The 15,733-nt window shown below is 38.9% G+C and overlaps 1 protein-coding gene across 1 annotated transcript in view; it reads left to right on the top strand.

The window, feature by feature from the left end:
• ODAD2 (outer dynein arm docking complex subunit 2) overlaps positions 1-15,733 on the top strand; it is a gene marked incomplete at both ends in the record, with an annotated part of 128,600 nt that overhangs the window by 33,784 nt on the left and 79,083 nt on the right. Inside the window, 2 exons of the mRNA XM_084254063.1 lie at positions 14,524-14,670; positions 15,322-15,531. Of these exons, the coding sequence (XP_084110189.1) occupies positions 14,524-14,670; positions 15,322-15,531 (357 nt within the window). The remainder of the gene's footprint in view (positions 1-14,523; positions 14,671-15,321; positions 15,532-15,733) is intronic.

Genomic DNA, 15,733 nt, shown 5'->3' with positions numbered 1-15,733 from the left:
AGCAGCTCTGTGCAGAGACCTTCTTGACAGCCACTCCACTCCTTTAGGGAACCGCTCACTGCTGGCAATCCCCCCCTCTCCTCCTAAGATCACTGACATCAGGGGATGAAACTGACAACAGAGTACTTTACTACCAGCACTTGAGAAGCTTGAGGAGGTGGACAGTGAGGCTCAGACATGGTCTTTTGGAGGAAGATTGGAGGAGACCTGCTCTTTAGCCAAAGAATCTGATCTATTATCTTCATTTTATTAGTTAGTAGAAATAGTCAAAGGGGCAGAAACTTCAGTGGGACCAGTAGGCAGAGGACAAAGCAGTTAGAAGTGTGAACTTGAACATCAAAAAGGCTTCAGTTGAGTCAGACTTGTGCCCCTGACACACTCAGTGGCCTTGGGGAATTGGTGGACTTCTGTAAATAGCAGTGCCTTGTTGGCCAAGGTGGAAAATGATACTTCTGATATATTTGGGTTATTAGGAACATGAAGGGAATCTACCCAAGTACTCAGTACACATTGGCAGCAATCATCATTCTTGTTGTATGTTGTTACTATAGAAAATGTAGGACATGAAGTTGTGCTGACCTACCCTGGCCACCTTCCACTTCTGCTTGGTTTTCTTTTTTCTTTTTTTAAAGATTTATTTATTTATGCATGCAATAACTGGGGTACAGGCCAGAGGTGTGAGGGGTGAGAGGATTGACCAGAGACAGAGTGGGGAGCAGAACAGGCGGATTGACTGAAATACACTGCTGAGGGGAGCAGGGGGCAAGACAGGAGAGGTCTGCTACACTATGTGGGTAGCTCCCTGGCTGGGGATCAAACTCATGCTGCAGTGGCTGCAAATAGCTTCATAGTGCTGCGTCTTAACCCCTTGTGCCACCAGGGAGGCCCACTGCTTGAAGTTTTCTAGCAACCACTAAGAGGAGGGAAAGACAGTGAGTCTGAACATTGAGGGACAGACTCTTACCATCGTTAAGATATAAATAACCCTCTTGTATATATGAGTGTAACTAAGCCTGGTGCTAAGAGCAAAAGAATTTTCTCCCTGAGGACTTAATGGGGCAAACTGTGAGGGAGGAAGCAAACAACCTACTCAATAATATCCTCCCACTGAACATGGCAGAGAAAGTCCCTCATAATATTCTAATTATTGAATAACTGTGTAGAGCTTTTTGAACTATTTAGGATAGTCCATAAATTTTCAGCCAGAAAGGGATGCACAATTTCTGTCCCAGAACAGCTAAGGAAAACATTTATTGATGAAGTGTTACTTAAGCTCGCACAAGTTATTCACCAATAAATCATGTGCAAATGTGATACTTTTGGCCAGACGGTAAATTGCTTGGAATTATTATAGTTCCCACAGGTAAATATTCTTAACATAGCCAATAAGTGAAAAAGTATATCTCTAAATGACTTCAAGTTTCCTGACACAGATAAATGTGTGATATGAAGACACAAAAGGGTATGAAAAGTCTCTGAAATGCATAATTGAATGTCGCTAGCTAATCTCAAAATAACTACACCTGACATTTTAATTTGTAAAAGATTATGTCTTATGTGTAGACTTAGACTAGCAGAGAAATGTTAATGTTGACCTGACTTTCTACTTAACCGTTTTCCAACTACAGCAATGTCTGTGATTGTTGCATAAAATTTGATGGGCTCATTAATACCCAAACTGGTCAATGAACTATGCTTGTTATTTATCCAGAGTCATGAGCTCAGATCTTGGCACATAGGTAGAGGGAGTTTGTATTTAATTATTTGACTTTGATGTATGTTCACTTTAACTTGCAACCTTTATATATGTAATAGTCTTTGAATCTGAATTTGTAAAACACAGTTTAATTTTTAAATTAATGAATACATTGCATTTCTACTTACTAGCCCCCAACTCTTCTTGTTCCTCATGACTGATGACTCTGTACTCTAATTCTTTTTTTTAAGATTTATTTATTTGTGCATACAAGAACTGGGGTACAGGCCAGAGGTGCAGGGGGTTGTTGAGAGGATTCATCAGAGAGAGTGGGGAACAGAACAGGCGGATTGACTGAAAGACATTGCTGAGGGGAGCAGTGGGCGAGACAGGAGAGGTCTGCTGCGCCTTAGCTCCCTGGCCAGAGATTGAACTCGTGCTGCAGTAGGTGCTGATAGCTTCATAGTGCTGAGACTTAACCTTTGTGCCACCAGGGAGGCCCCTGTACCCTAATTCGAAATGCATCAAGAAACCCCCTTTCCAATTATCTTAGTGAGAAACATATTTTGTATTCTGCCATCCTTGTGGTTCAGCTTGTCTGTCCTGTCAGCTATACCTTGAGCCACCATGTTCATCTCACTTCTGTGTCTTGCAGGACATCTTGCTAGTGAGTGCAGCCTGCCTCTCACTCTCTGCCCAGAAGCTGTGATCGGGAGAGGACAATTTTCCCAAGAATGGGACTGTGCTCTTCTCATTCTCAACTCCTTGACAGCAGGTGTTTCTTCCTCTGAGTCAGGCATGCTTCCTGCTGTTGGCATGTCTTTCCTCACCATCTCTTACTTTTTTCTTTCCTCCTTTTCTTGCCACATTTCTTCTTACATATACTATCTTTTTATACATATGCTATACATATACATATATTATCTAAATTTGCTGGCCCATAGATAGTGTTTTAAAACCTTGCCATTAAAATGTTTTGCTTAGAATCAATCCCAGGGACTGGGAGTCTTTCTAAGAACAGAATAAAACTTCCCTCATTTATAAGTAAGGTATATGGAGAAAATCCCTTTGTAAAATAGTAGGTGAGTTGGTGGATTTTATGTTTAGAAAAGTGAACTTATGAGTCACATGTATTATAAATTAGAGTACAAAGGAATATTCTATTCTACAGTGGAGATACATTGATTATAGGCCATAATTAGAAGGAGATCTGCATTTCATGCACATTGATGTAAGTGTCCTTAAACTGAAGAATTTCTGGACCCAAGGTTGAAAGGGTGTTGAGCTTCATTTGTATGTGGGTTGTAGGTGTACCAGGTATGAAGTGTAATACTACAGGATCAGAAAATGCAAGAGACATTTGAAGAGTGAGGCCAAGAAAATGGCTGGTCTGTCTATAGGTGGCTTGGAGGACCTCAGAGACTGGGTCTAGAGTCACAGGATAAGATGTCTAACCTGTTCTGCTGTCAACTCCAGTTGCGGTAATGTTAGTGAGCACGTGTGGAGATGTCTGCCTCTCCTCTGGAGTTCTTCATTTATCTGGCTTTATCCCAAGTACTTGCTGCAATAATGGAGGATCTAGGGTTAATTTCTTCAAGTGTACCTTCTCCCTGTGGGATGCGTGTTTCTGCCCCTGAGATTTTGATCAAAGGCCAACTGAGGCATCAGCAGGAAAGGTGAATCTAGTGTAGGTAGTATGCAAAGTGAAGTCCAGCCGGAGGCGATCCAGGGTCTGTGACTAGGGGGGTTGGGTGGCTAAAGAGGGTGTGGGGGTGGGAGGCTCGGAATAGGGTAGTACCCTTGGAAGCAGCGAGAAATGACTAAGAAGTTTACAAGGAAGGTTTGTGGCAGATTAAGTTTGAAGAGAGGGAGCATTGCAAATGCAATAGAAAGGCCCTTGTAATAGTTGAAAAATAAAGAACTGGGGCTCGGATTCATTAGATGTGGGGCTGCCATTTTAGAAGCCAGAGGGAGAAAGAGCCTGGGGAGAGTATGTGAACATCCGTGCCTTTTTTGTCCTTTTTTCATGCTTGAATGTGATCTTGGTTGCTAATCAGAAAGTAGCTGCCTTTCACTACAATTAAGGCAGTTGTTCTGGATCAAAATTTCTATGTTAAGCTGGTGGTATTAAACATTAATCTGCTATCTTATAAGCAAATTGCTTCATCCGTCTTTTTTTAATCTTAAATTGGCACTTTATTTTGTAATTTTATCTAATTTGCTAGTAGATAGAAGAGATTGATTAGAGGAAGATTTAATTAGGAAAGTTGAGGCAAAAGAGAAAAATGCTATTTTAAAATTGTTTTTTTCTAGTTGAACACTCCTATCCCCTTCAACAGTCAGGAGCTAGATAAGAAAGCTGCAAAAATGCGTGGCTTTTAATGTAAATTCACAAATGTGGTATTTGAATGTCAGATTGATGCAGTTTTTGGTCTCTGGCCCTAGAGGGAATGGTGATGCAATCTGAATTTTTGTTGCTCAGCAGTCACTTGTGCTGAGGGGCAGATGCATCCAAACTGGCTGTCCCTGCTCAGTGTCCTCCCCACCCACACTGTGTTGTGAGGTACAGGCCTCTTTTATAGTTATTCTATACTATCAAATTCGGAAAGCACTGATGTTGATTTCAACTTTCGTGTGAACCATGGATCTTGCTAGTTTTTCTTCTATTCTAATTCTGAATTTTCAGGCAATGAAAAATGAAGGTATTCGGTGGTTCCTCCAGCTTAACAGTGATCAGGTCTCCAGAGTGAGGTCTAGAAGGCATCAGAAATCTCAGGAGGCTTCCAAAGAGTTTTAAATTTCCTCTTTGAAAGGGTAGTCTCTCAGCAGAAACATTTTCAGACTCGCAAACCATTGCTTTTGTGGTGGTGAGTTGCTTAATAGTCTTTGACTAACATTAAAACACACACACACCATCTTAATTGGTTAAAAAGTTCTTCTAAGTGGTAATTGGGAGTTATATGATTTTTCATCGCAGGAATTTGATATACTTTGCAATCAATTGCAGTTAATTAAATTCCTTTCCCATGACTTAGGTTTTGGGTGTGGCGTGGCAGCTACTGTGATCCTGTTTCATTGGTGGAAAAGCTGAGAAGCACTTTGCTCCAGGCCACACAGAAGGCGGCCGCTAGCTGGGAGGCTGTCCAGAGCTCTCGCGTGATTGCCAGTTGCCTGGTGGTTCTGTCCCTCTGTTAAGAAATTCAGAACCCACAGGACCTGCAGTCTTTGCTGTTGTATGTTCCTAATTTTTCTTTGGTTTGATTTTCTTCATTTGAGTAAGAGAGTAATTGGGAGAATTTCTTAACAAGGGAACTCAGTGTTCATTTTTTGAAAGTCAGTAATAGAGTGTGCCCTTTTGCTAGGTTTTTAACTTAGAGAGATGGAGAAGAATGTGCCAGTGCATTATTATTATGTTGATTCTTTTAAAAATGGAAACCAGTGATTACTGGTTGATGTGGGTTAACTTTTTTTAATATTTTATTTAATATAATTCTTACATCATTTTTCATTTTTGCACAATGTATGTATTTTCATTTTGGTTATATTCCCCATACAATTGCACCCCCCCTTATTTTGACCCTAATCCTTCCTCTCCCTGCCTCCCCCAGCCCCCTGTAGTGTGTCTCTGGTTTATAGTTGCTTGTTGATTTTGATTTTACTTTGTATTAATTAGTCTTTTTCCTGGTTTCTTATTTAGGTCTCAGTGGCAAAGGGCAAAAGGAAGATTTTTGTGCTTAAAAGAATTACCTAATAGATATAAAATATTTAAATTCTATCCTCTAACCAAACTTGTACTTAGTAGAGTTTGCATTTGTGCTTTCTTAATGTGTAAGATTTTAGGTATTTGAATTACTTGAGATGTGTGTTATTTGTATGTTTATATTACCCCCCCCAGAGAAATCATTTTTCCCCTTTTATTTTTATTACCAAGGAGCTGTATGTGATTTAGGAGAATAGATTCACACTGTCTCAGAGGTATGGGGTGAAAGTGATAGAGGCTTCTCGTCTCCACAGAGGAATCTGTATTCCAAGAATAAAAGAAATAAATTTTTTGGTTTTGACCTTGAAACACTCCATGCCTTGTGGCTATTGTAAAAGCAGAATAAAGATCTATGAAAATACGGCCCTACTCAGTCCTAACGCCTCATGCCCACTGCCTAGCATTATATTCCCATGTCAGCTTAACTGTTGAAAAATGACAATATTAAAGATTTCAGAGGAGGTTTTTTTAATACTTAACTCATTCTTTCATCCATGTGTTTATGCATGAATGTGTGCTATGAAATGGCATGCAATTATATGACAACTGGAATGTAATTATAAAACACATCTAGCGATTCAAAAGATTTTTGATTGGGAAGAATTTTGAGCTCTCAGGCAGTTTTATATAGTGATCTGAAAATGGAATTCATCTTTTAGGAGCATTTGTTGCCTAATGTATTTGCAGCAACACTATTTATTTTTTGTTCCTCAAAGCCTGTTTTCCCCCAAAATTTATTTGAGAGACTAAATAAGTTGGAGAACAGTAGTATTGGCTGGTTCCCGGTTTGCTTAAGTCACTAGGCTGCTGAACTTTTGTTTTAAAACACAGACTCATGTCCTGTTGGAGAAGTGTGTGTGCTGGGGAATTTCTAAGTATGTGAGTAAAGGCATGAGAGGCACCAGCTTTGGTATAAACAACCTTTCATTTTACATGTTGCTGAGTGTATTGTAGCTGTTATGAGAAATTGCATATTTGTAGGAAGGCTGTCAAACTCCTTGTCCCTATTCAGTCCACTCTCCTGGGAACCCATGGAAAACAGCCGCTCTCCTTCCCCAGCTCTTGCGCTCTGGGTGGGTGAGGCCGGCTGCACATGGCCTGCTGTAGGCATGTCCTCTTCTACCCTTCCCTCGCCCTGTGTCTAAAATCTTAAAGGATTATAAAATACTACATTAACATACGCTCACAAAAACTTACAGCAAGAAAAAGAATAAGAGTGAAAGCCTCCTTCCAGAAGTTTCTCTGCACACACACACATATGTAATTTTTACACATAAAATAAAGTGCTACTGCATTGTGCTTTTGATATTTAGTGCTGTCTAGGTGATATTCCACGAATCTCCTCGGTCCTTTTAATGAGAGGTGCCCATCAATAATTTAACAGTGCCCACAAAGATCATTTTTTAAGTTACCTCCAAATCAATTTTTATATTTTACAATGATGCTGCAGCAGATATTTTTACAAATTCTTTGGAAATGCACACTATGTCTCATGTGATAGATACTTTGAAATGGAATTGCTTGGATCACAGAGTATGTACATTTAAAATGTTTGCTAGTTCTATCGGAGAGTCAGCATCAGTGTAAAGTTGAAGTTGTTCAAGATGAATAAGTTGTAGAGACCTCCTGTCACTCACGGTACTGTGCTGTGCACTTAGTAGAATTAAGAGGGCAGATGTCATGTTGAGTGCAGATATCAAAAAAGGGGAAAAATAAGGAAACCTTATTTCCCCCTTTATTGAGGTAACATTAGTTTACAGTGCTGTATGTGATTTAGGGGAATAGATTCACACTGTCTCAGAGGAATGGAATCCCCACCATCTAAGCACCCGTAGTCCTCAGGGAACTTCTGTAGATGGTAAAGATCCTTGATTGTGGTGATGGTTTCACGGGTGTGTTTATGTCCAAATCCATCAAATTGTACATATATTAAGTATGCTCAATTTTTGTGTATTGATTATACCTCAATAAAGCGGTCAAATTTGAGATGTGCACTGCATTAAAATTGTTTAATTTAAAAGGAATAAAACAAACAAGCTCAGTTTATATGCAAAATGTTTTTAATCCTGCCTACAGAATTTACACTCTGTAATATACTGAAGGTTTTCAACCTTGGATACAGAGTGAAGTCTGTCTTTCTCTGAAAAACCAACCGGCCAAACAAAAGGCCAGAAGCATTCGTAGAAATTTGAATTGAATTGATGTAGAATAGGATGTAAGCATTAATAGTCTTTTAAATCTCCCCAGGTTATTAAAATTGTCTATCTAGGGTAGAGATTTACTGTTAAAAATTTTCAACAATTTTCAGTCTTTTTTTTTTTTCTTCCTTTATCTGATCGCAGGGAGATGCACCTTTGTGTTAATTTGCAGAGTCATGATTACTAGTGAGGCTAATAGAGTTTTTCATATATTAAGTAGACGTTGTTTGTATACTTTGCCTATTTTTCTGTGTGACTATTTGTCTTTTGATTCCTGACATAAATGATTTCTTTGTTACATTATTTGCAAATACTTTCTCTCACTTTGTCAGACATCATTTTACCTACTTTTATGCTATGAAGACTTGTAAAATTGTACATTAACAAATATATTGACTGCCTTTTACATGGGTTATTGGTTCTGCGTTTTAGGAACTAATAGGTTCTTTTAAAAACATTCTAAGATAATAAAATATTTTCTATTTCCTTGTGGTATTTTCATAACTTAAAAAAATTCAAATCCTAAATCTACTTGAAATTCAGTTTACAGATAGTGTATAAATATAGTGTGTAAATATATTTTGCTTTTTTCCCTTTAGATATATAATCATTTTATAGATTTTTGAATCATCCACTCTTTCTCCCAATGCAGAGGGGCATGCTGCTTTTATTAAATATTGTAATCTCACACATGAGCGTTTGTTTCTGGATCTTTCTCTGTTCATTATTTATTTGGATAGTTCCATGCCAGTTTCATGCTGTTTTAAAATTGCCATAGCTTTGGTATGTTTTTAGTGTTTTATTAGTCAGAGATTTTCTTTAAAATTTTAAACTGCTTTTTGCATATCTTCCATTCTAGATCATCTTTAGAAGAGGTGAAAATTAAGGTTAAAAGAAAACCTTAAGAAAATGTTGTGGGGATTTTGGTTGGTTTGCATGAATTTATAAATTACTTTTGGAATATTTATAATTTTAATAACATTGAGTAATCTTAACATGGCATGACCATTTAATCTTTTATGTACTTTAGTAAAACTTAATAGCTTTTCCCCATGTATTTCCAACACATTTCTTATGAGATTTACTCATATTTTTGTTACCAGTTTCCCAATACTGGCAGAGAGTATTTTTTTTTAAATTACACATTTTGATTTCTTCTTCTTAGTATACAGTAGGTACTCATTTTTGAATCTATCCCTGAATCCAGTCACTTTGCTGAGTTTTTTAATTATTAATTATCATAATTATTCAGTTCATTCTTCTGAATCTTTTTAGGAAGATAGCTACATTTACTACTTTTTGGAAAGAGAAAAATTACTAATATTTTTCCTCATTGCAGTGACCAGGACATTCCAGTAAATTGTCAATTTCTGTAAATATTCCATGTGTAGGGAATTCTTGCATTGTCCTTTACCCATTCCAGATAAAAATTCTTAGCAAGCTTGTGATTCAACAGTCTAATTTCTTTTTTTCTTCAGTGTCTTAGGTTTATGGATACTGAATCATCAGTATGAAATCACTTTGCATATAAACAGAAGGCAGAGCAATGCATTTTACTACCTTGACTTATGTGGTTCTATGCCCCTCACTTTGAGCATTGCCTCTTTACCCTTTCTGGTCCTGGGGTCTGACGAATATCTCTAAGCCAACTTCTGTCATCATTAATAACAGTCATTGGCAGGGGTTCCCTTTTTTTGCTCTCTGAGTGGCGTGTTTGGAGGAAAAAATGCTGAGGACATTGAAGGCCAGCTGGATGACTGTGTGACAGTGTGTCAGCTCATCAGGTCTCACCTGCTGCCTCCTGATTGCAGGCAGCGGGCACCAAAAGAGACAGGCCTGTGTGTCTCTGTTGCCCTCAGCTGCCTTCTGGCCTCACTGTCCGCATGCAGAACCTTGCAGCATCCAGTGATGATGCAGTGAGGTGTTGCCCTTCATAGTTTCATCTGGTAGCTTATAGTATCTTTTTCTGAACCAGGTTGCTCGAAATCTTTGCAGCACATGATGACCTTAGCTTCCTAATCCAAGTTACCCCCTTTTTCTGGATGGCTCTAACATCCACACCAAGGGCCACAGCAGCCAGAGTGAGCTTTTAAAGATATGCTCAACTCATGTTAGTTCTCCCCTACCCAGCCCCAAACAACCACCTTGAATAGATCCTGTCAGTCTTGATTAAAGATTGAAAGTCTCAACCCAGTCCATGAGCCCAGCAGGTTCTATTGCCCATCTATTGTTCTGCCCACCTTGGGCCACTCTGTACTGCATTCTTTGGGTCTGAGCCACACTGGCACTCTGTAGGTATTAAACATGCCATCATCTGCTCTAGGGTTTTCACGCTTCTGTTTCCCTGGATGGGCCTGCCTCATCACTCTGGCTGCTTCTACCGGGACAAATTCCTACCCTGAGTTCAGACCCCAGCTCAGAAACCTTCCCTGATGCCCTGGCTTGGTCTAAAACTCTGTTCCAGTCTCTCTCTGGACTTCTGTAGATCCATGTGTCCTCGTGATGGTGCTTCTCAGACTTCAAGTTTCCATGTGTTTGGACTGGCTTTGAAAAATTAAAAACTTCTCCATGAAACTGTGAGATCTGTGAAGGCAGAGATTGTCTATTTTCGTTGACCAAATATGTCTAGTTGCCTGATTTGGCAGATAGCCAGTGTGCAACAAATTTGTTGAATGAAAGAACACAAAAATGAATTAATGCAGCTTTCTCCGTATATTACTCTTGAATCCATTCTTCATCTCAACTTAGTAAAGATAATTGTTTTAACAGCAGCAGTGTGTGTGGGTAATGTTCTGTGCAGTTGGCCCACACATTTCAAAAGTTCGAGTTATGCCACTTTACTTTCATGAAAGAGCTACGCTGGTACCTGTTTTTTACTATTTGAAGGAAATCTGAGGAGAAATTTCACTTTTATGACAAAAGATGAAAAGCAAGAATAGCATCAGCATTTGTTTTGCAGCAACATTCTAGGGTGGTGTGCCCCATGGTCGGTACTGCCAAGGCGCTTTCCCAGGAACTGCTTTATTTAGGGTGCATATTTATCAGCTCATTCCAGCTCTTACACTGTTAGTCTTATTTTAGGTTTTATGTGTTGTTTGGTATAATTTGGTACGTTTGTTTTTGGGAATTGGGATGCACAAAATTTTTTCCACATAAGTGAATGGTAATTGCTTCCTTACTTAATGCCATTTTGACTCATGAAGGGTTTTTATTTATTTATTTAATTTTTAAACAATATTTGCTTCCCCTCATCACCTCAGATTGAGTCCCCATAGAATTTCCTTCCCCATGGCACCTATGTACCATCACCACGGTCCCCTGTGCTCCTCCCTCTCTCTTGAAGGGTATTATAGAAATGCTCCTTTTTGGGAGGGGGGATAGTAGGGGAAACCTGTGTACCAATCAGGGCAATATTTTATCTCAAAGATTTTATTTAAAATAATGAAAAAACGTTGTTTAGAAAAATGTCCTCTATTCATCAGCCTTTCCAAAAGAAATTTTGAGAAAAGTTGAGAGAAAGCAATATTCATTCAAACTCTGTATGGTTGAAACCTGATTTTGACAATGAACAAATACCACCTGGTCCTAGAAAGGAATGTGAGCTGCAAAATATCCAAAAGCTGACAGAACCTAGAGATGTTTGAGGAGAAGCAGGGGTGGGAAGACAACTAGTAAAAGAATTGCATTACTTTAAGCAGTGGAAAAGCTTATGGAGCGTTCTGCAAAAGCTAGTAAAATAATATTTTACTATGTTTTCTCCAGCTCTTGAAACCTCACAAATGCAAATGTATGACAAAATGTGAAAATAAGTATTGGCAACTAATTGCATTCTCAGGGGTGATTTAATTGAAAAGGAGCATAGTCACACTACTTCTCCAGAGTGAGATGTTTATGGCATCTGGTCAAAGTAGAATGAACATTTGAAAATCCTTTGACATAGCTGGTATTTAAAGAATAGCAATTGGCTAACATTTGTGGCTCTGTATGTTGAATATTTTGGCTCCCATCCCCTGGTATTCATTCTGAGAGATTTATAATCCTTTGGGGAATATGGTCAGTGACAAGAGTGGAGCTAAATCCTGAAATGTGGAAAAACTAACTTTCCCTAATATAAAACTGTTTTAAAAAAAATGCCCTCAAACCTTATGAATATGTTTCCAGATTTAAAAAAAAAAACCTGATGATTTAGAGAAATTATTTTTCTGTAAAGATCTAGCTACTTAATGATAAATGTAAACCTTCCATGCTTTGACTTCAAAATTGGCCTAGAGATAATTAAAAAAAAAAATAGAAACTTTGACCTTGGGGGCATCTGTTGTAACTATAATACATTACTTTAAAAAGTTGTGTTGTGGGTTTCAGTGTAAATAATGAAATAAAGGTGAAATGACAGAAGTCACTAAAGAGAAAAACTAAGAGAACTTGAAATAAGAAACAACAGTTGTGCTGGGTATATAAGCAGGAAATTGTTACCAAAAAGAAAATGCTTTGCAAGAATAGCAGTCCTCGATCATGCACAATGAAGAAATTCCAGCCAGTACTTGCTTCCTCAGGGAGCTGTCTGGGTGGGGAAGACATCCCTTAACTGAAAGCTTGTCTTCCTGCTTTCTTTCTATTCCTGAGTCTAACGCCTCTGCCTAAAGAACTCTCTCTATCTGGTGTTTTTCAAACCTTTAATCTCAAACCCACCTCTGTTCCTTCTGGTCCCCCAGGGGGACTTTCTGCCTCCTAAACCATTTAAATGCAGAAAAGAGCTTTCTTTCCTTTCCTAAGTTGTTTTTCTGTTTTTTTTTTTTTTTTGATTTCTTCTGTATTATTTTCCTTAATTATGGATTTAGAGTCTTCTTTACAGTTTACAAAATATCTCCCCCTTATTTTCCTGTAAGAAGTTCTAGACCTGCTAGTGTGGGGCATCACTGTGCCCTCAAACAAGGGAATAAGACAACATGAAGGGACAGTAACAAATAGTTTATCATTTTAAAACCAACTGTGGGAAATTTAGTGATGGTAAAATTTATGTCAAGAAGAAGACATTCAAAGTTGTGAGAACAGAACTAGTGGTTTTTTTTTTAAGATTTATTTATTTATGCATACAAGAACTGGGGTACAGGCAAGAGGTGTGTATGTTGGGGGGGGGGTGAGAGGATTCACCAGAGACAGAGTGGGGAACAGAACAGGCAGAATGACTGAAATACACTGCTGAGGGGAGCAGCGGGTGAGTCAGAGAGGTTTCCTGTGCCGTATGGGTAGCTCCCTGGCTGGGGATCAAAATCATGCTGCAGTGGCTGCGAATAGTTTCATAGGTTGCATCTTAACCCCTTGCGCCACCAGGGAGGCCCAGAACTAGTTTTAAATATTAGTAGGAAAATTAAATATCTTGTTATTCTAAACTGAATCTTGACTAGAGGACAGTCCAATATAGCCACAGGGAGAATCATTGTGAATGGAAGACGGAAGTTGTCAGTGATGTCACTATAGAGAGTGGTTCACAATGTTTTTAGAGATGTGGAAGGAATTTTCTGGCAAGGAGTAAAAGGAAGAGATTAAGTCTAAACCTTGCCACCACTTTGTCATCTTTGCTTGCTAGTAATCCCACTTTAGTTTCTTATTTTGTAGGTAACATATTGTCTTGAATTCACAAAGAAGATTTACGTTTGTGTCCATGTATAATATGAAGGAAGAGGTTGGGAAGCTTGAATATAATTTTCATTTTTTTTGTGCTAAGTCTTTACACGTGAGTGTGTGGTAGCTATGACAATAAAAACTAATGATTAGCAAGTTAAACATAATTTGAAGGTGTCTTCCCTCAAAAAGGACTTATTTGAGGTCACTGGTACTATGTTTTGAGGTAGGAATCCTAGGCTGTCTTTTATGAGCACCTTTAAAAAAAATAGTTTATTCTGAGCATCATTGGAAATGCTGCTTTAGTGTCTTACAGACTATTTCAGTTCTGACAGTGGAATTCTTACCAGCCAGTCTCAGTAGCAGTAGGTGTGTGAGTTGTGAATTGTGTGGTGTGTAATGTGAATTGTGCTGTGTTCTACAGAAAATGTTCAAAGAATTCTTATCAGTGGACATTTCCTAAGAATTCCTGCAGCGAATTCTGATTTTAATTTCCAGGTCTCTTTCTCTGATCAGTGTTTGCTTTTTTTTTTTTCCTCTTGGATTTTTTTTTTTTATTTTAAAGGAACAATTCCCTGCTACTCTCGAGGGTAGAGGCCAGCTAAGTGGACACTGACTCGCATTTTGATCACAAGTGTGAAGCTTTCTATTTTTTTCCTCCATCATATGCCCATTGGCCCTCATGGTCATGTCTTAATGGAATTTCCTCCTCTCTTCCCAACCCACAGCCCCAATTCCACTGACTGAGGGTTCCAGTATTTATTGCTGTGCTGCTCCCCCTCCATGGCATTCCTTTCTCCAGGTTTTCCCTGTTCCAGACTGTTCTAAGTACACTGTAAGAATAAATTTCAGAAGTGGGTTGTGTGGCACAGTTATTCTATTCAGAAACCACATAGACTACCTTTTACATCTGCATAAAACATAAATACCTCAGTTGATCTTCCAAGGTTTGCCCCTCAACTCTACTTAAAATAATAATGTGCTAAAAACTATTAGCTGGTTTAAGCAAACAGATCACCTTTAAATGTTGACTCTTAATTGGAGTATTGATTTGATACTTTGTATGGATTTTCATGTGTTTCTGCGCTACATTATTCATTTCACAAATTATAAGCCACTTGGAGAACTTAAAATTTAGTGTGCTGTCTGTGGGGAGGCACCTTTCCCAGTTCATGAATTCAGTCATTTGGTAATTTCTATGACAATGTGATCATAACTAACTATCCTGGGGCATTGTGTCTTTGTAGGGAGGAAATCAGACAGCTACAGTGATTGCATTATGTTCGATGAAAGATTTCAACTTAGCTCAAGAGACCTGCCAGTTGGCAATCAGGGATGTTGGAGGCCTTGAAGTTTTAATAAATTTGCTTGATACAGATGAAGTCAAATGTAAAGTGAGTAGTTTTGTCACATGGATGAAGAATCTGGGCCAGGCCTCCTCGTGGTCCTTTTGTTCGTGCTGGGTGTCTGCCACTCCCGCTGCTTCCTGCCTTATCTGCTGTTAATTACTGCTATTAATAATCTGCTATTATTTCTAACAACCTGCTGCTTCTGTTAACTGCACTGCTCTTCTCTTCTGATTCTTTTGTGTTACTCTGTTCTTAAATGATGAGTGTCTTTATGTAATAGAAGGATAATACAGAGGCGATGCGTCATCCCTGGGGGTAGGAAATATCTCTTTGAATAATTAAATTGGGGGAGGATTTTAGATAGACTTGGAATTTATAAAAATATAACACCAATTATATCTTAAGCACTCTAATTTTGAAATTTTTTTATTTTTATCTCTAAATATTTATTGTGTTTAATATTATTTTTTTTACATCATTGTCCATTTTTAAACAATATTTGCTTCCCCCCACTCTCCCAGGGGTAGTCCCCATAGTTTCCTTCCCCAACACACCTGTGCACCATCACCTCAGTCCCCTGTGCTCCTCCTCCATCCCTCTGATCCCTCTCCCGCCTCCTCCCCTGCAGGATGTCTCTGATTTATAAATTGTCCGTTTTTAAGTACTCCTTCTTATGTAACTTTTCTTCTCATTTAGATTGGTTCATTAAAAATTCTGAAGGAAATCAGTCACCATCCCCAAATCAGACGGAATATTGTTGACCTTGGGGGCTTACCAATTATGGTTAATATACTTGATTCTCCACACAAGATCCTGAAATGCTTGGCAGCTGAGACAATTGCAAATGTGGCCAAGTTTAGAAGAGCCCGGCGGGCTGTGAGGCGGCACGGGGGCATCACGAAGCTGGTGAGTACCGGGAGCGGCCGTCAGCACCCAGGGGCCCCAGCGGCCAGGCCCTGCTGCTCCCCCGCCTGCCCGGAACACTGGACGGCCGCGGGGCGTGTGCTGGGAATCGGCCTTTTGTGTAACATGTCCTTGAAAATGATTTTTGTATATATACATGAGCAAGTCACCAAGAAGCACGTTCAGTCTCAATTTTTGAAAAAAC

Source organism: Talpa europaea, assembly GCF_964194135.1.
Source record: "Talpa europaea genome assembly, chromosome: 14".
NCBI lineage: Eukaryota > Metazoa > Chordata > Mammalia > Eulipotyphla > Talpidae > Talpa > Talpa europaea.
Note: the sequence above shows the minus strand (reverse complement) of the source record. Positions and strands in the feature narration are given on the sequence as shown.